This window comes from Lepidothrix coronata, unplaced genomic scaffold, assembly GCF_001604755.1.
Source record: "Lepidothrix coronata isolate B3197 unplaced genomic scaffold, Lepidothrix_coronata-1.0 Scaffold92, whole genome shotgun sequence".
In the NCBI taxonomy this organism is placed as follows: domain Eukaryota; kingdom Metazoa; phylum Chordata; class Aves; order Passeriformes; family Pipridae; genus Lepidothrix; species Lepidothrix coronata.
The window spans coordinates 2,280,936-2,301,516 of record NW_016690272.1 but is presented as its reverse complement, the minus strand read 5'-3'; the positions used below and the strand labels follow the sequence as shown (position 1 = coordinate 2,301,516).

General features: G+C 46.7%; 1 protein-coding gene and 1 long non-coding RNA gene across 3 annotated transcripts in view; one reads left to right on the top strand and one right to left on the bottom strand.

Moving 5' to 3' along the window:
• Positions 1-1,213: 1,213 nt before the first annotated feature.
• Positions 1,214-20,581, bottom strand: part of REL (REL proto-oncogene, NF-kB subunit) — a 30,391-nt gene continuing 11,023 nt past the window's right edge. For both annotated transcript variants that reach the window (XM_017821848.1, XM_017821849.1), the window contains exons 4-10: positions 19,466-19,557; positions 8,732-8,872; positions 5,187-5,291; positions 4,725-4,937; positions 4,335-4,403; positions 4,150-4,224; positions 1,214-3,787 (exon numbers count right to left, since the gene is read on the bottom strand). In XM_017821848.1, the coding sequence (XP_017677337.1) occupies positions 3,072-3,787; positions 4,150-4,224; positions 4,335-4,403; positions 4,725-4,937; positions 5,187-5,291; positions 8,732-8,872; positions 19,466-19,557 (1,411 nt within the window). In that variant the 3' untranslated portion in view covers positions 1,214-3,071. The remainder of the gene's footprint in view (positions 3,788-4,149; positions 4,225-4,334; positions 4,404-4,724; positions 4,938-5,186; positions 5,292-8,731; positions 8,873-19,465; positions 19,558-20,581) is intronic.
• On the top strand, positions 15,626-20,082 carry LOC108500694. Its single transcript, XR_001875965.1, has 3 exons — positions 15,626-15,923; positions 18,137-18,212; positions 19,982-20,082. It is a non-coding gene; the product is annotated as an uncharacterized LOC108500694 (long non-coding RNA).

Sequence of the window (20,581 nt, the reverse complement as noted above, 5' to 3'; positions counted from 1 at the left end):
GCTTTCCTAGCCCTCTGCAACACGAGTAATTCAGAAGCTCCTGTTTTTCTAACACAAAAATAATAGGAGCATGATTCAGACAGCAATATTATTTTTGGTTTTAATCTTATAGCCAATATGAGCAACAGATTCCAGGAGTAGTTCTCAGATAATAGTCTGTAGCCAGACAGGAAGTGTCATGAATGATGGAAAACTAAAGAATTCAGGAAAGAAACAAAAAGAGAATTTCAGTCTCACAACTGTGATTTCTTGAAACTCAGAGTGAGCTGAAATATGATTTATAAATTCCATAAACTACAGGGAACAAAAAATGTAAACAAGGCTGTGCATTTTGGCACAACAGGCATGAGAAGAGCTGTTCCAAGGGGGAATGGAGCCAAAGGGGGAAGGAGAAAGGGCTGCTCCTGCTGTAGGTCAAGGACACACAAGGCACTTCCCTCTGCAGCTCCTGCTGCACTTGGGGGTCACGTCCCAAAGCCCAGTGCACATAAACCAGGCTATAAACATTGCCCTCAGTGTGCTGAGGACACAGAGAGGTCCTCCAAAAATTCCCAATCATGATAAATGTCAAGCCTCCAAATGATGATGCAAATCCCCGCAGCTCTTGGGGCAGTTCCTGGGCAGGGATCATGGGCAAACATGAAACCCCGGGATGCGACCTGGGGGTTTGGGCTTTGCTCCAAGGCCAGTTTCCAACAGCAGGTGACAACCCTTTGAACTGTCATGTGAGGAATATTGCAGCAATAATAATATTCATGGTGGACTTTGGCCTTCACCTTTTTTTTACCAGTAAAACACCACCTTGTGAGCACTCAAACTGATGCTTTGAGAGCAAGATTTAATCTTTCTCCAACTGGCCACCTCCAATCCCCCTTCCATTTGGGTTTTGCCCGGAGAAAGCTGTACCAGCAGCACAAATGTGCCCAAAGCATCTGTCCCCTCCTCCCCTCTGCCTAAAAACTCAATGGCTCTCCCATAAAACCTTCCATTGCTTGAGGTTTTGTAGTGGCCACCAGTACCTGGGAGCAGAAAATACCCAAAAAAAGCCCCAGAACAAGCAAGCGATAACCTACCTTGTTCCCTTTTCCCTGCCTTTCCCGTGGTGAGGGATGTCACAAAGCTGAGGAGGTTGCAGAAGCTGAGCACTTGGTATAACCAGTTTTTTTTAATTACCAAACCAACTCGTTTACAAAGGAAAACAGAACTTTGAAAATATTTAATTATACAGTAAAAACAAATTGTACTATAAAGAGCTTTCTATGAAGTGAGTAAAATGTTTACATTTAATATACTTAAAACTGAGAACTTCAAAAAAAAAAAAAAAGAACTGAATAAACAACACATTTCAAACTTTCTGTGTATTTCTTTGGTCTTCCTATTGCTCAAGACTGCAGAGGAGCTGTGAGGGAAAACTGCTTTAAAACAGGGAGAGTCAATTCATGGCTTTGTGCACCTGGAAGTTTGAGGAAGCAGTTTCCCAAACTTCACACATCCTACAGTGTGACTGTCACCTGTGCAATGGGGGGGATGGATTCCAGCAGCAGCACCAGAGTGCTCCCAGCACAAGGGAATGCAGGGAGGGAATCCCATAAACCACAGAGGGGTTCTGAAGCTCCTTCCTTGTATCCAACTCTATGTCTCAAGTGGCTTTTTTAGGTTTGGGGGTGGTTTTTTGATTTTTTTTTGTTTTGTTCTGGTTTTTTTTATATCCAAGTATGCTTTTTTTATTGCTGCTTTCATGGTCTGGTTTTATGTCACCAAATGGTAACAATTCAGACCCTCAAGCCTTATCTGCCCTACAGAACAGATGTATCACCTAAGAAATACTCAGACATTTCTTGCTGTGTTGCTTCTTTAAAAAATAACAGTATAATAAAGTAGCCAAGGCCTAGAGTGTCTTACCCAGCCAGTCACCCCCAGCTGGTGTTATGGAACAGCTCCTGGCTCAGGCTAAGAGGGGAGACTGGGAATCAAGTGGGAGGGAGGAAGTTCTGGTTCCTGATCCAGAGGAGAGAGGAGTGTTTTTAATTGGTACTGGCTGAAATGGCTTTAAAGGTCATTAATAAGAGACGAGGCTGCCCAAGGGCTGCCCCTGGCTTTGCCCTCCTGGGAGGGGGTGGTGCTGGGGGGGGCAGGATCTGAGCCTTCCTTTGAGCAGTCACTTGCATAGCAGGAAACTGCTGGGATACCTGAGGAAAAAAAAGCAAGTAGATACTTCGGCTCGAGAGATTCCCGCCGTGCAAAACGCCACACACACATCACAGCTACACTCACACACAACAACTGCAGAGCAATGACAGCTTCATCCCTAAAGCAACAGGGCTTGGCTTGTAAAACAAGTGCACTCTGGATGAAGTGCAGACTTTCTGTTCCTTCTCCTGTGCAGTGATTTCCTTTACAACAGAGCTGGACTATTTAAAAATTCAAACCTTCCGGTCTTTTTAAATATATCTAACAATGACATAGTCATTAAAAAAAAAAATTTCACCAGTCAATTTGCCTTCAAAGCAAATGGAGTGTGGAAAATCAATACATGTACTCATTTTAGAAGAACAGTATTTATAGAAAGGGGGTGTGAAACCTAAACCTTTCAAGTAGGCTGAGTTGAACTTTAATATCTGTAGATGAGACTGAACTAGAGTGCTCATGTGCAGGTTTGTTTTCCTAATTTCTGTCCTATCAAAAATTGAATTTCTATAGCAAAAAATGGCTGCTTTGAAAGAACTTTAACCCTGTGAAGTATTTGAAATTTTAACCCTTCTGAAGACACCAGCTTTTACAGTCCCCAAAGGCAAGGAAGCTTTAAGTGTTACCATTTCCCTTTACCAACAGCGCCAAAATACACCTACAAGGCACTTTTAAGGTACAGGACCCCAAACCCTACCCCCACCTCCCCCTTCTTGACGGGCACCACTATGGGCTTAAATAACTTAACTCTTATGGTAACTTAAATAACCTTAAGTTCCATGGTCAAACTTGCACAGCGACATTCTGAGGGAGAAAGCGGGGACTCCAGAAGGGTGAACGACTCCTCTCCACGCGGCGGCGGCACCTTTGGGAAGCTCTGCCCCTCAGGGGTTGTAGCTTTGTAGGATGTTATCGAAGGGGAAGGACTGGTAGAGCTCGCCGTCGCCGCCGTCGTAGAACTGGGCGTCTGCCAGGCCGCCCTGGTGGGCGGTGGAGAGTCTCGGCTCGCCCAGAACCTCCGGGCCTATGAAGTCGTAAACGGGGTCGGCCAGGCCGGGCTGGGAAGCGAATCCCGCCGCGCCGGCCCCGGGCGGGCCCAGCTGCAGCTGCTGCCTGGGAGCGCCCGAGTTCAGCACCACGTTGAACTTGTCGAAGTTGATGCTGGTGCAGTTCATGTCGTCGGTGTCCATGCTGACGATGCCGGAGGCGGCGCCGCCGGGATGAGCCGCATGCACGGCGCTGCCGCCGGGAACGCTCGGCAGGTCGACGTTCGACGCCGCCGCGACTCCCAGCCCGTTGGTGCTGCTGTAATTCCGGTAAAAGCCCGAATCCTTCTCGTCGGGCCAGTTCACAGGGTCGTGGAAGGTCGGGAGGGAGCCGCTGCCGTGAGCCGGCTGAGGCGCATCCGCGGAGAAGCTGTTGGGTGGGTGTGTGCCCAGCAGGCCGCTGGCCGAGGAGCTGTGCAGCCAGCACGAGGACAGCCCGTCCTGCTTCCCTGGGCCCACCGGGGCCAGTTGGCTGCAGCCAGGGTACATCTGACCAGCGCTGGCCAGGGATCCCAACCCGGGAATCATCAGCGAGGATGAAAACAGGTTTGGTTCTAATGGAGAGAACGCCAGGTTTAAGGATTTTTTTTTTAAAATTACGAATGGTAACAAGCAAAGAAAACACACTGGAAGGAAACACTCTGTAAGACTGCATTTCCACTTTCACACTTGCTTAGCTGCTCTCCAGGGTGGGCCCCAGATTTCTGGACAGCAGCAGAGAGCTGTGCACCTCACCCCTCTATGGCCCACGCTGAGGGTGATGGCTACAGTTACGTAAAGAACTGATGGGTTTATGTTTGTATAGTCAAAAGTATCAGCATCTTACAGGAAGAAGCCCTCCAGAGATTAGAATTTCAAGCAAAGAGGAGGGCACTGTTTGTTTCAAAGCACTGTGAGACTGTAAGCAAAAACCTACCTTTTTTAATCATCTTCCCTTCAGGAGTGACAACGGGGAACGGAGTTACTTTGGGCCTCTCTGTTGTGTTTGATCCTGCGATGGAAGAAAGCGTGAGTCCACTCCAAATGTTTGCTCTCATACAAAACAGCTCCATCGAAATGTGAGTTCCCTCAACAAGAAAAAAAGGCAAATATTTTCCTTACCACAGTCCTGCATGAGCTTTTGCAAAGCCAACGTTGATCTTTGCCTTTTTGCCTTGTTGCCATATGGATCTACGGAGAAAGGAGTGGAAGGGGAAAGTGTTACCGTTCTCTTGGATACAGCGTGTAAAGGAAGTTCCTAGAGGCACCAAGGTGCAGAGAGGTACATTTGAAGAGAAATATTTCAAGCATGGCAGCACTGACAAACCATGAAATTGTTATGAACAGTGATTCTTGACACTTTTACTGAAAGAGGGAACAAACTGACTGTTGTTACTTTTAAAATCCAAAACACTGCTTCGCGTAAGTTGTAGAATTTTTACTAATTAAGCGACTACCTCGAGTTCTGCACTGATAATTGCTTTTTAGAAACACAGCTAATTGGGACCATACCCTTCTCATCTGGTAGGTATCTGAAATCCATAGGCTCACTGACTTCCTGGTCGGAAGGTCTCCGGAGCTGCATCTTCACCGTGACGGGCTCGGTGATGTCCTTGAGGAACGGGGGCGTCCGGAACACGATCGCGACCTGGCGGTGAACGTCGGCCTGGGAGAAGGAACCCTTGGCCTCCCAGTTGTCCAGGACAAATCTGACTTCTATATCATCTGGTCCATTAGAAACAGAAGATGCTTGTTAAGCTGGGAAACTGAAAACTTCCAGTAGAAAAGGGGAGGAAAGGAAGGAGCCCCACTCGGAGTTCAGGTGCAAAGTGGCTCAACTTTAAAGACACAAGAGCCCTTGAACCCGAAAGCTGCTCTGCCCAGCTATAAAACCCAACCACTCAGGGAGTGTGGTGAAGGGTCTCAGCCCCCCAGCAAGAAGTGGCAGTGTCAGCCACCTGGGACAAAGATTACCTTTCTGAACTTTGTCACACAGCAGAAATATTTCGTCTCCTCCCTTTACGCTCCCACAGTTCTTGTTCACGCGGCAAATTCTCAGCTCTGCGGTGTTGGGAGCTCCTGGAAGCAAAGAGGCACATTTGATGACAAGGAATGACCGTGACTTTGTCACTGTTGGATACAAGGTGCTGGGAGTTAAGGCACATAAAGGGAAGGAACAGCTGGAGGAGTGATATCCTGAAATCCACACGCAACAAGTCGCTCCATGAAGGGAATTTAGAAGCAGGGCCTGATATTCCCTGACCCTGCAGCTCTAAGCTGCTGATCTCCAAACAAAAGACATCAGCACAGCTGTGACACTCACTCCCCTGACTATTCTGGAGAGGTCTCAAAATACTTCTCCAAATGACGTGGTTGTGCTTGGCCCTGCTGCCCTTCAAGCTGCAGAATAATTCAAAGCAGTGCTTTGAGTGACTGGTTACCTGGTACAGTCACACTTCTCTGGAAACAGCTGGGCTGGCAAGTCATGAAAATTCCCCTCTCTGTAGTTTTATTCACAGAGATACTTGGCCATCCAGCCCCTCCTCTGCTACCCTCTGCAGGTGTCTAAGAACAGGTTTAGGACTGTAATTTCATACCTTTACTCAAGGTAGCAGGTTTCACCCCAAAATGCTCACATTTCAACCCCAGACTGTGGCAAAGCATGAGCAGCCCTCAGGATAGCTGTGGATGGAGAGCTGCCTCTCATTGTATATGTCACCATGAACTAACCCCACTGAAGGCTGCACACCACATCCCAACCACCTCATGACTGCAGCAGGCAACTCCAGTGGGATGGAGCCACGGATCTGCCTGGTGGTGCCTGGCCCTGTTCTGGAGCAGCAGCTCCAAAGACATTTAAAATGCTTGGAAGGATCCAGCTGGTGCTGCTTTGCCTCCCCAAAAGCGATCCTCCACAGCACCAGGAGGCTCTGCCACCACAGGCTCCCTGTTCCAAACACAGATTAAATACAAAACCAGAGCTCAGGGTGTCACCCTCAAAAAAACCCAAACAAATAAACAAACAAATCTGCTTTAAACTCCTAGTTTGAGTCAATTCCTGCCCAAGTACAGCTACAGTGCAGCACAACACAGACTACACCTAGAGCAGAGTTCCTGGTAGCCTCACACCAGACCCCAATTACGTAGTTACTATCTGCAGTTATTACTATTATTATTATTAGAAGTGGGAGCTGCAGCCTCATGTACTACATGACACACACCACTTCATTTGCTGAATGAATCAGAAACTCTGAAGGGAGAGGAAACCAAACAAAGCCAGAAACAGCCCAGGACCATGTGACTGACAGCGTCATGGTACGTTTTTCACAGGAAGGGTAAATTAAGAATTGTGAGGAAAAGCCTAATTTTACCTTTGTTTCACTTCTGTGTGTTTGAATGGCACTTGATATCATAGAATCTCAGAGTGGTTTGGGTTGGAAGGGACCTTGAAGATCATGTCATTCCAACCCCCCTGCCATGGGCAGGGACACTTCCGCTAGACCAGGTTGCTTCAACCTGGCCTTGGACGCTTCCAGGGATGGAGCAGCCACAGCTTCTCTGGGCAACCTGTGCCAGGGCATCCCCACCCTCACAGGGAAGGATTTCTTCCTAATATCCAATCTAACCCTGCCCTGTGTCAGTTTGAAGCCATCACCCCTTGTCCTATCACTGCACAACCTTCTGAAAAGTCCCTCTCCAACTCTCCCTTTAGGTCAAATCCCTAAAAAAAAAGGAGCTCCGCACCCAAAATCACATCTCTTACAACCGGGGCAGTAAAACACGCTGTACCCAAGCTCAGTTCTCAGAAATGGTGAGCTGCTTCATCTGACTCTTCCCAAGAGTTTTGGCGTGGCGAGATTTGCAACTTGGGAAATTTCTGTTCAAAACCAGTGAACATGAAAACCAAGTGAAAACAGAAGGTGCTGTAATGCTGAATTTTAGACACTCACAGGCTCTATCAGTGGGACTGCCTGTGTTATGACTGTATGATTCTTATTTATCTCTACTATCCAAAGCAGGTGGAGACTACAAAGGATTCGACAGTGAAGAAAACACTGGATTTGAAATGTGCAAGCTGATTCTCAGAGCATCTGAACAGACGTGAGAGTAGCTGAACAGAAGCTCAAACCTCCCAAGGCAGGATTCTCCATCCCGCTGCATCCGTTCTCTGAAGTTACAACCCGGCTTAACCCAAGGTATGACAGGGCAGGTTTAACAAGAGCGACGTTTTTAAGAGCAACTCAGATGTGAAACCGAGCGACATCGTGTTTTATGACTTGTGGTTGCAGGGGGAAGCAGGGCTTTGTTTACGCTGCTGCTACGTTACGTGGAGGGTTCAGGCACCTCCAGTGCTGCCCACGGACACCCACACCAGCACACCCAGTTCCCCCACCACGCACAGCTCTGGCCTTTCGCGGCTCCGCGAGGACTGACATCAGCCCACGGAGACGGCTGATCGTGATCTGGCACATTTCTAAACGGCATCTGAGGCAGAGCTGCAGGTCCTGCACATCACAGGTTTTATCTCAGCCCTGGGTTACTTCAGCACAAGGCTCCTCAGCAGCACAATGCTCACACAGTCCCAGCTTCTGGATCGTTCTAGGCTCTAAAAATGTCAAACCCACCTGGGTTCGCAGCCAACATTTTCATGAGGGTTGCGCTCACACAGCGCAATTCTAACAACTTTTTAAAACACAGATCTCATTTTATTCAGGAGTTTCTGCTAAAATAGGGACCTTAAGTGTTTAGCATGGAAATACTTGTGCTACAGAAATAAAAAGCACTGCAGGAAAGTTTTTGAGGATCAAGAGTTCTTTTGCTACTCTGCTCCAGGAGAGAAGCCCAGCACACCCTGAGGGTTAAAATCCTCAGCTGCAGTGACCTGGCAAAGCCCTACAGACATCCAGTTTTGTGGAAAACAGTGTCAAGAAGGAGGGGTTTATGTGCTTCTGCACCCTCCCAGAGCATGATCCAAGATTCCCCCATTATCCACCTATGCAATGAGACAGCAGCTGATTGGGATACAAAAGGCATATAAAAGCCTTAAGACAGTTTCTTACTTGGATAAATCTCTCAAGTCCCATTCCAGAGCCCTCACAAGGCAAAGGCAAGACTCCTCAGGGGCACAAACAGGCTTTAGAGGACTCCCTTGGAAAACAGACCAGCCTGAAGGCAGCCATCCATCTCACTACTATGACTTAAATCACGTGGCACATCAGGAATGGGCCTTTCCCTGCAGTCATTGCTGCTATCCATGAGTAAGGGCTGAAAACACACCTGTGTGTGAGTCCATGGATGTGACAGCCAATTCTGACTCTGTCTGGTCAACACTTCACCCCAGGATCACATCTGAAGTCGTGCTCACTGTGACCTGCCCCGTGTCAGACACGTACCCGGCAGGCCCAAGCCACAGAAGCGACCCAAAACTGACCCAGACCTGGCATTTCTCATCCCAAGCCAGAGAGGAAAAACAAAGAGGGGCACAAAAAAAATACACATTTGACTGTGCTTGTACTTACTATTGTCATAGATGGGGTTGGAAATCAAAGGAGGAAGGGCTATGGTGTAGTTGCCGTGCTCATCCGGGAGGAAAGCTTGGAAGCAGAGGCGGACGACGTTGAGATCGTACTCGTCGATGTTGTGCAGCTGCTCCTCAGGCACTGAACAGCAGAAGGAAGGACAAGACTGAGGATTAGTCATCAGAACCAGCAGCAATTCTCTACCAAACCAGGGATGAATCTCCACCAGTAAAAGAGATGGTGTTGCCCAAGCAAACGTGCCTGTAGTGCCTGCCAATAAGTTCCTTGCTCGCAGCAAATGATACAAAACCTTTAAAGCTTCCCCTGCACCCATCAAGGCTCGACTGTCCCGAGTTCTCCAGCTGTTTCTTGCATCTGGTTTCCTCACCTTGCCAGCCAGAGCAGTATCATGTATCTGTGGTTTAAAAGTCACTCCCTGGATGGGTTTCTCTCTTATTTGTGCATAGTAAAATTTACAAAATCAATGTTGCTACTGAAGAGAAATATTTTGGTACAAAGAAGTATTAGGACCTCGCTGAAGATTTTCTGCAGCAGTGAGAGACTCTGGCTACATGATGTTATTTTCCTCTAAAAACTGAGGTGGAAGAAGAATCAGAAGGCAGTTCCTGGGGCAAGAATGAAGCTGAAACAGCACAAACCACCTCCTCACCCCATCACCATCTGTGTCGCTTCTGTACCTTCTAGTGGAATCATTAAGATATAGTTTTGTAATGCAAGAGGAAAACCCTTGTTGGAAGGGATCTGTTTCCTTGCATGCTCCTCCCAGTGTAAAACACAGCCATACATAACCCAAAGTCAGCATTTCTGTTTTGTTCGCTCTTTCCTTACTTTAAATTACGAGTCACAGGACCTGGGTTATCATTACTGAACATTTCCTGTATTCCCAGGAAAAGCAGCCCCCTCTGAATTCAACGCTTTCCTTGAAGGTCTGACATTAAATTATTATGATGACATTCAGTGCTGGCAAAACGAGACACTGACTTAATTTCACTTAAGTGCAAGTACTGATAATTAAAATCATTGCAAGTGTTTCTCTTTCCCAAAACCTTTCTGAGCAGCAGCTCAGCACAGTTTCACATGCCTCACAATTACCCAAAGCGAGCACGTGCCAAGTCACCAGATCACCACCTCTCCATTCACTCCCTCCCCTGCCCTTTCAAAGGCCTCTTGCAAAAATAAAAGATCAAGTGTGGCTGTGACAAGAAGCCTGGGGACCACACTGCAATGATTAGATTGCTTGCTCTGACCTTTTAACATTTATCACTGGCTTGGTCTCCACCCTGCCACGAGTGGGATTCCACAATGCCCACTTGAATGATTTCTTCCTTTTACCTTCTGATAGTGTGAAATAATAAGTGTGATGAGCTCAGAATACTTTCCACTGGCATTTTGAGTCTTTCTGGGGCTCTGAATATCTCGGTTTCTCCTAGTCTCTACTGCAAAAGGAAATCAAGTCACCTTTCCCCTTTACAAGGCCGTGATCTGCAATATTTCAATATTGCAATTTCAAATACACAAAACTAAGCAACAGCTGGGTGAATTTCAGAAGTGGTGGGACCCAGGGGAGTTCTGCCACTGAGCATTTTGCAGGCTGGTGCTGACTGTGCTACCAGATACACAAAGTTTTATGATTTAATGCATTCCTGAAAGAGGATCTTCAAAAAACAGGTTTGGAACAGACTCTGCAGCCTAACTCGGATTTGACCGACTCTGCAGCCCAACAGCCTCTTGATACAGCCTGAGCCAGAGAATACAAAAAGAAAGGTGTATTCTCCAGGCTGCTCCTTAAGGAAGGGATATCAGGACAGCAGCTCTAATCCATGTTTTGACATCATGGGCAGCTCCCAAGGACACCCTGACATCACGGCTTACATTCGTGTGCCACGTTAGCCATCGGTGACCACGAGGATCCTTCCAGAGACACAAGGGGTGCTCAAATTTCAAATCTCTCTACAGTCAAATTGAGCACAGAGATTCCATACCTGTGCCTCAATCTGTAGATGGAAGGCAAGCACAAAATCTGCATCTGGCTTTTGACCCTGAATCAGAATTGAGGACTTTGTGGTTGTACAACCAAGTCTCTCTCACGCTAAAGGAGCCCCAGCTCTGCACCGTGTTTTCCACAGGGAAACGTGCCTCTTCCTCAGAAACAAGTAACAGCAGAATTAGAGTTTAAGAGAACTCTCCAAATGCAAAAATACAGCATTATGGAGAAAATTACCAAGGCTGACATTCAAGTGACATCAGTTCCTATGCTACAAACTTGCGCAAATTCCCAATAAATCTGTTTAACACCTGATGTGGGAGAGGAGTGGTGTGCCAAGAATGGCAAGGGACAGAACTGCTGTATACACATTGTATCACAGCAAAACCCACTGCTCCTAATTTGCATGCTTTTATAAATGATTTAATAAAATTCAAAAAAATCTGTAGTTTGAAAGAGGAAGTGTTCAGTCGAGAGTGATTCCTCCCAGGCTATTTTTAACCAGACAAGAAGAACATAACAGAGCAAAAAAGAAGAACAAGACAGCTGCAACTCCATCTTGTGATGACATGCTTTAAAAAAAAAAAAAAAAAAAAAAACAAAAAAAACAGAGACACCAGATTCCACATTCATATAAAGAGCTTTCATCGATTTCAAAACATTAAAGACAATCATCCAAACAAAATCAAATGTTGTTATTTTGGACAGACATCTAATTCTGCTCCCTCTGAAGTCCATTTGGCAGCAGCCACTACCTTGGAATGGGTGCTGGCTGACACCTTGAGAATATTAAAAGCAAACAAAACCCAGGCAGACAAACACCCTGACTAATGCCTGGAGCACGGCCGGCCGGAGGATGGTCGTGTCATTCCGCGTTATTCCACCAACTTCTGCACAGAAGGACAACAGACGGGGTTAGACCTGACAAACCTGAAGTGATTAAAGTTAGGAAACGCTGTCGAAGATTTTGGGAACGGTATGTACCGGAGGAGAGGAGCAGCCACTCCATCAAGCTCTGCACCAGGAGCTCACTGGAAGCAGCGAAGCAAAATCGCCGCCCGACGCGGTGTGTTGGGGGCAGGTAGAGCAAAAAAAGGCTCCAACACAACACATGAAAAAAAAAAAGGGAAGAAATACTCCGGTTTTGGCAAGAGTTCAACTTCCTCTTCTGCCTGCTGCTTGCTGTGTGGTACCACACCTTACTTTCTTCACATGAATCCAACCAAAAGGGCTGGAACCCGACCAACAGTCGAGGTACGTTCCTCTGATGGCCCAATCTAACAAAAAAAAAAAAATGGCCTTAACCTGGCAGGAATTCTTTTTCTGTAGTTATCTCTGCACACAAGGACTGTTTGTAAGTACAGCTGCTTTACGAGTGGAAGGAAGAGCATTCCTAAGTTACACATAGCAACTCGGACACATGGAGATCAAAATAGTATTTTACAAAATTAAACTCCAAATAGGGAGAATAGTGTCAAAAAATCCATAAGAAACCCAGCAAAAAGAACCCAACCCTACCCACCAGGGTTCTGGCAATAGGATTTCCAAAGCAGTACCCGGAGTTACAGTTAAACCCCAGGAGGATTCGCTGTTCATCCAAAAAGGGGCTGCAACAACTGGTGAATCCTTTCATTATAAATCTGTTTACAACTCTTCAGAACAAAATGCTGATTCCCCAACTTAAATAATTATCTTGGAAATAATTCCCTAATCCATTATCTGCTAATATGGGAAGAGACTGATACAGTCCCAACGGGGGGCAGAAAAACATCCCACATGAGCTAAACAGTGAACTTCCAACGTGAGCTGGATAATCCAGGCAGCTCACGTGACACAGGCATTAGGTTTGGGTTGTCCCTGTCTCCCAGATTTTGGCTTTAAAGGCCAGAGATGCCCTGCTGGGATTCCACTGAGAACTTGCTGGATTTGCCTCTAATTCAGAACTGGAGACTTTCTGGGTCCAAACCACCATCATGCAAGTCCAAGTGCGGACACAACAGAAAGATGCTGATAATATCAGATCTCCTATTTCTTCCTATTAATTTCTAGCTATAGTTTTATAGTTTTTTAGTAGTTTATCAGCCTTCAACATCTAGCAAGGCCCATAAAATACCATTTATCTGATGAAATCTGATGTTCACCCATAAGGTGATGCTGCAGGGAAAGCGAAAGTTTATTCTGAACACTGAAGAGAAATGATGAAGGGTTTGGTTTTTTGTCTGATAACGTGACATCTGATCAGGCAGCAGGTCCCTCACACACAGCCCTCCACTCAGCTGATGATGTCAGAAACCTGGAGTGGGCAGAGCTGGGGGGACTTGAGCATCTCAACTTAACCTGCGTGGAAAATTCCAGGGCAAAGGATGTGGCGTGACACACTCGGGGAGGGCTCTGTGACCTTCCCTTCTCGGTGAGGGGCTGCAGGGGCACGTGAGACGTCAAAGAGAACGACCTCCCACAAACAAAACCAGCCCGAGATGGCTGGGGAACACACATCATTAATAACCACCATGAGCTGTTCCTCTCTTACGCAGATGAGGGTTTTTAATTTAGGGATACGCTGGGAGCTCAGTTTCGTTTAAGGGATGACACAGAGGTGGTTTGCCCCGAGGGTTTTGCTCCTGGAGTACAAAGATACCCCCCCTGGCCCTGATACCGACTGGGCAGTCTAACTCGGTCCACGCCAAAGGTTTTGCTGCCAAAGGCTGGCTCTGCCCAACCTTTCCAGCGCTGCTCTTAGGCTGGGCTTAGCTCTCATGTGGTAAATCAGATCAAGGAACTGGTCTGGCTCAGAACTATCTTGCCAGAAGGAAAGAGGAAAAGGCTTGTTTTCAGCCAGCTGGTTCCCACGACAAGGTAGCCCTGGCGCAAGGGAATTGGTGGAAGCGGACGCAGGGAAAGGAAGGGCTGCCTCTTCCAGTGCTGGTGCTGATTTATGCCAGGTTCAAACAGTCAGGGACATGGGCTGCCAGTCACAGGTCCCTCCTGGTGCCTGGGAGGTGCATTTTAGATCCAGCTTACCCCCACCAGCCTACATCCACACTGCAGCCACAGCTGTGCCAGTGGAGCCTTGGGAAGCCCCACAGCAGACAAGAAACACAACACACACTGAGCTGCCCAAGTGTTTGACTGGTGTCTCCTGTAGCTGAACTCCACACAGCTCAAAAGGACCTCACCAGCTATTTTAATGCCACATTTACTGTTTCCAAATGAGCCACATGCAAAGAGACATCCCGGTGTGCTGTTTGTTCCCTGATGCCAACAGCAGAACACTGTGCTCCATTTGGGCTTCAGCACCTGGACACACAGCAGTGGATGACAAGCCAGGCTGTTCAGCTGCACATCCAGAGTCATAAATCCATCTACCAGCATCTCCCGAGAGGCAGAATCATAGAATGGTTTGGGTTGGAAGGGACCTTAAAGTTCATCCAGTTCCAACCCCCTGCCATGGGCAGGGACACCTTCCACTGGACTGGGTTGCTCAGAGCCCCATCCAACCTGGCCCTGGACACTTCCAGGGTTGGGGCATCCACTGCTTCTCTGGGAAACCTGGGCCAGGGCCTCGCTGCCCTCACAGCAAAGAATTTCTTCCATATAACTAACCTAAATTTCCCCTCTTTCAGTTTGAACACTCATCCTGTCACTACAGATCCTGACAAAGAGTCCTGATGAAGCTGGAAACAAGGGGAGGGAAGGACCATGGCAGCACTATATTTCTTCTCCCAGCACATCCATGCCTGGTTCTATACCTCTGAGATTCACAAAAAGATAATTTTCAATCAGTCATGCAGAAGAAAAGAGAAACTTTTACATGTACCTTGAAACAGAGCATGTGCCAGCAACACTCAGTTTTTAAAAACCAAAATCTTCAGCGGGTTGATGTGTGCAAACAACTAAAATTCAGATGCCAACCTACATCAAAAATGCCCAAACTGCTATGGATACATTTCCATGTTTCACAGAAGAAAGAGACATGAGGAAGACAAATGGCTTGGCCTCATATAAAAGCCAAAGCAAGACCTGGGAAAATAAATTAAAACTTCTAAAACTCAGTTCTTGTTTTGCCTAGACAATGTTTCTCTGGCTTCTTTTCCTGTTTCAAGTTCAATCTGAAAAAGGCAAAACTGGAACAGATTTAAGTGAACATATCAGCTTCTGTACATTTTTTAGCAGTTTCTGTTTATATTACAAAAGAAAACTAAGTCAGCATTTTTTGTCTACTTGGTAATTTTCCTTTTCCTTTTTAAACAACTTCAGAAGGGGCTGTCCTTTAGATTAATAATATACACATTTCAGCATAAACAGCGAGAAGGACTTGCACGAGGAACGAGAGAACAGAGGGCTTTCCAAAGCTCAGTGCTAAAATCATGTCATGTCACCATCAGGACATGGAGCTCTCAGTCATGTCACCATCAGGACACGCAGCTTTCCTCGAGTGAGGTTGCCTCTTTGAAAAGCTGACGACTCTCACCAGGATTTTCAGCCAGAGAATTTAGCTGGGGGTTTGCACATTTGTTTTAATGCGAGAAAAGAAGCTTAAAAGTTTCTTTTAATACCCAAGGCACTCAAGACAGTGGACACCTTCAACCCATTCCCAGCTCACGGATTCTTGCCAAGAGTCTTCCCTCGGCTCATAATATTTTGCTTCTTTGCTCACAGAACCCACGGCCCCACAAACCTCCCTACAAAGGGCAACTTTAAAGCAGGCTTGGGGTGGGCTGGAAAGGGGGGATCCTGGCCGAGTGGGCGAGTGGCGTCAGAGGAGAGGGGATCTCGTGGATGCAGCGGCACAGGGCCCGAAGGGAAGCTGCGGGGAGGGTGTCAGTGTGGGCAGGAAGCAGAGTGTGAGAGCAGAGGCGTGGAGGGGGCGTCACAGCGGAGACGGTGACGAGCGCGGAGCCGACGCGGGGTCAGCTGCCTGCGGGCGGAAAGGGGAAACGGCAAAGGAAAGGAAAGACCGCGGAGGCAACGGAGCCGCGTTTTTAGTTGCGGGGTGCAGGGGAGCCTGAAAACCAACCACACGCTTATAGCCAGAGCAATCACAAAGGAACAAGACCTTTAAGCCCGCGTCAAGCTCCAGGGAAAGCTTGTTTTCACCCTCTTGATGATCTGCCTCAAATTCGGTGATTCTCTGGGTTTCTCTCTCCAAGGCAAGCCCAGGGTTTTCATGCATTTGGCTAGAAAAAGGTCAGTCCTCTGTAATGCTGCACTAAGTACAGTTTTCCCCTAAATTTAAAGAAAACACTTAGGGCTTTTCCTCATTGATAATTAACTCGAGCTGTTATTAACTCAATTGTTGTCTCTATGTCAAGTCACACCCACTCACAAAAGCTCTTAACTGAAAACTGGCTCTTCTTTTAATTTGAGTTGGCCGTACATCAGACAGTGCATGGGAAGACAAGGATATGGCACAACTCAACAGCTACTAAAAGAAAACAAACACCATAGAAAGCAGACATGGACCAGCTCCACTGGAGGAGTAACTCTGCTCCTTCCATGCCGGGCTATTTATATCATCATCATGCCAAGGAGGCCTAGTTCCACGTTAGGCACCGTGCCCCATTTCCCTGGAGTGCTCAGGGATGAGAGGCAAAAGGGATTTCTAGAATTGTTCAGATTGTTAGAGGACAAAAATATATGGGGTGTACTTTGGGAACACAACAGATCACAAACACTGTGTGGAAACATCAGTTCTCCCTCGAACGAGGCCTACAAAAGAAGAGCAACCCAATTGCAAGTCATCCCATTGCAACTCAGTGAATGCACACAGCTTGTACAGCCTGCGTTGAACTTCCCCAGGGGTAAATGCTGCCAGCTAACAGTGGGAATTCCCAAGGAGAGAGTCTTACAGGTACACTTCCAGAATTACCCCAGTGCAGGTATCTCCAGCTTGGCACGCAGCCTCATCTGCAAACTCTGACTTCCCATCATCCAGGAATTCAGAGATAGGCATCAGTTGTTTCAACAGTACAGGTGAGAGTGCTGGAGAAAGCGATCTTAAATCCCACACAGCTCAACCAAGCAACTCCCTATGGCTGCTGACGGTGACTCCCACTCACTGTGCAGGAAGGCGTGGAGGAGGGATGACACCACCAGAGAGCAGCTGTTGGGATTTACTCTCCCTTCGCCATCCCAGTTGTCTGTGGCACCCGGGCTTCACTGGAAGGTGATGGGCCCTTTACACAAGGAAGTTTGGAATGCAACCTTGTGGACCCACGCCTTGCTATTACTTCATCCCTTACCAACAAGGCAAGTAATGCACATGCTGGCAGGCCAGAGGCACTTTGCATCTGTTAACAGGGTCAGTGCTGAAACTCTGCCCTGAAAGGAGACTCAGGACACGGCCTGTTTGTTCCAGAAGAAAGTGAGAAAGAAAAAGAAAAGACAACCAACACACCAACGCCCTGAAGGCTGGTTTTCCATGAAGTTTCTTTGATGGTGTTCCTACAAGAAATGAGTAACACCAACTTGCGACCTGCTTAAGGATGCACAACTCCGAAATGTCTCAAAACAGAGAATTCAGATGTCCTTCTGAAGACACAGAAGTAAAGCACGAAGCAGGATGGATACAACAGAGCTGCACAATCCTGGAGAATGTAACAACACTCCTCTGACCTTATAAAACAAACTAAATCCATACATAAAACTTTCAACCTTATCAAGCAGCGAGCAACGCGGTGACTGCTGCTCACCGAGTCCTGTTTCGATCCACTAAATAAACACATAAAAATATTCCTGTCACTAGCCCTGTTTCTAATAAAACCTTGGTCCCATGCCTTTCTGGACTCTGCTCAGCGTGAGACTGCCCTGGAGGCTGCTCCCCAGTGGCTCTGCTTTGTGCTGACACGTTAACATGCGCCGAGAGGCGATGACGCAGGCGGGGATTGCCAGCGGCCCCTTCTCAGCACAGCCCATGCCCAGAGTAAGGTGCTGCCCTGTGTGTCACCCAGGCAGGCTCTCCCCTGCTGCCAGGGCAGGAATTTGGCCTCCTCCACTGCTGGGTTGGCAGGAAGCATCCCAGGATCTGCCCAGATGCTACCAAGCGCAACCTGCTGCAATCGCCCAAAAATGATTAGTGAGCGTGGAGTTAAGTGCCAACAACTGTAAAACTTGACTTCCTTCTACAGCAGAGTTCCCCTTCTATTGTTTGAAATCAAGGTACAGCTGGCTGAGTCAAGGCAACATAATTCAAACCCTTAAAATGCTTAAATTGTGCTGATGAACTAAACTTGTGTCAAAACAGTTTGTGCTATTTTTTGTACTCGTTATCATAACTAAGATAATTGCTTAGATGGGTCATTGGGACCATCAGTGGGGCTGTTCTAAAGTTAGGAGAAACATCTAAGACATTTCTCATTCTGTAATAAATTCAACATAATTCTTTTTCTGTCCCATTTCAGGCACACTTTAAAGCCAGCCAGAAATCCAGCTGTTATCTCTCCAAGAAGGATTTTGCCTGAATACAGCCAGAATTCTGTGAGTATTAAAAAAAAGTAAAAGCATTTGGAAAAATCTCCAAGCTCATGCCCCGCTTAAGCAAATACATGACTGCATTCACAATACTGAACTAACAGTTGGGGGGTATTTATGTTTTCACCTCACTCCCCCCAGTCGTGCCTGCATTCTGAACGTGTTGGTCTTACTCTAGTCGGCCCAAAAATTCGCGGCGTGTTCCCCATCCCCTCTGTGTATTGAACTTGGCACTTCTATGGCTGTGAGATTAATTGGTTTAGCAAGTTGATCTGAGGGGAAACCACTTTTTTTTTTTTCCCAAGCTGGTTTTCCATTGGAGCAACTTGCTGAGCCCGTTCCCCACGTAGCCACGCAGCCTGTGTGGTGTGAGGGAAGTGGTGGGAGTGTGTGAGCAGGGATGGAGGGAAGAGCAGGATGACTCTTTTTGAGAGCAGCCCACAGATCAGTCGTCACATCAAACAAAACCCTGTGGGGAGGCCCTCCCAGGTGTGGTTCTGTGGCAGCATGACCTGCCTCAGAGTTGACTGAGACCAGCCACAGAATCATGGAATGGCTTGGGTTAGAAGAAATCTTAAGGATTATCTCGTTTCCAACCTCCTGCCATGAGCAGGGACACCTTCCACTAGACCAGGCTGCTCCAAGCCCTGTCCAACCTGGCCTTGCTATCATAGTCCTGCTGTGGATTTCTAAGTGCCTGGACCAGCTCCCATGCTGCAAAAAACAAAAAAAAAAAAAATCAAGCAAAGGGCAACTCCAAGAGGTCTCTCAGCCCCCTGAAGTGCCTGAGGGGTCACAGCCACCAGGGTCACAGCAAGACAAGAGATGGGACAGTGGCAAATGAGATTTGTACTGGCTTAAGTTGTTGCAGAGTTATGCTAATTCAGCCTTTTATTCTCATCCCTGCCAAAACTGGGGAATTCAATTCCCAAGGCACTTATAGACGTTTCCAGGAAACACTTCTGCTGCTATCCCACTCCTGTCCAAGCAGCCACTCAGATTGCTGCTGGGAATTAAAAAAATTAAACAGTAATGATAAAAATAAAAGGGCAACTACCCAAATAGATTCATCGTGTGATGACAGGGAAGAAAGGCTGGGAGGGACACAGAAGGGGAAGACTGTTTCTCAGAAAGGGATTTTTTGGGGGGGGTAGGGGGGGAAAAAGAATCAAGCTCCACCACAGAAGCAAAGGCAGGACAGGACCAAAGAAACCACCACCACCCTGCCAAGTGAACCAGCTGCTTTCATTTCCACTCACCATTGAAAGGGTTAATTTTCTTGGAGATTCGTAAAGAAATCGATTCCTTCAGGTCTTTCTTCTTCACACACTGAATGCCCAAGTTCTGAAAACTGAAGCACATGTGACAGGATTTCAGCAACTAGCAGGATCTTCGGCGTAGAATATTAAATAAATTAATTGATGTTGATTAGTGTGATAAGATACAGTGTAAGAAATGAATTTTGAGAAGGGTGTAAAAGCTCTGAAAAGCAGGGATGCTGCTTTTCCTAAAGCAAGGGCAGAAACAGAAGTGAAAATGCTAAAATTCTATTTATATTCCTTATTAAGAATATATATTTCTATATTAAAAATTACTCTGCAGTAAACCCACAGTGATTAAAAAGTTAAATACTCAGGCAATTTATAGCAACGATTATTTTTGTAATCAATAAACCTGCTAATTTGCATTAGTTAAAGGATTTGCTCTCCTGCTTTTATCAGGGAATGTAAATTTCAAACACTATTTTAAAGGTTGTTTTTTTTTTTCTTAAACAGGTCAAAACAGGTTTTTAAATCTCACATAGTTATGGAAAAGTTCTGAAGAGCTGCAGCTCTTCCTTATTTGCATAAAAGTGCAGGTCGCCCTGATGTAGGAGGTGGGGGGAGTCCCAGGCGAGCTGACTCTTTCCCACATGGAAAAACCATGACATCATCAAAGCTGAGTGGATGTAAAGCAGGAAGTAAAAAAAAAAAAAAAAAAAAAAAAAAAAAAAAAATTAAAAAAATGATCTGTGTTTCATGATGTGACAATAAAGCTCTGAAGATGGGTTGGATGTGACAATAAAGCTCTGAAGATGGGCTGTGCCAGCAGGCATCTTTCTCCAGAAGCACCAGCCATTTCCCTTCCTTTGAAACTCCACAAACCTACTGCACCTAAAGATCCTCCTCGTTCCAGACACCGCTCTCCTGAACGAGATTATCCTGGCATGATGTTAAGTTTAAGGAAATTAAACTCCCTTGTCTGTGCCCAATATGCTCTGTTCAGAGGTTCCCAAATCCTCTGCCATCAGGCTGCACTTCCAGAACCTGTTCACTAGAGGAGTGCACGGAGGAATGACAGTCAAGACTGGAACTGCACCTCGATGGCCAACCCTA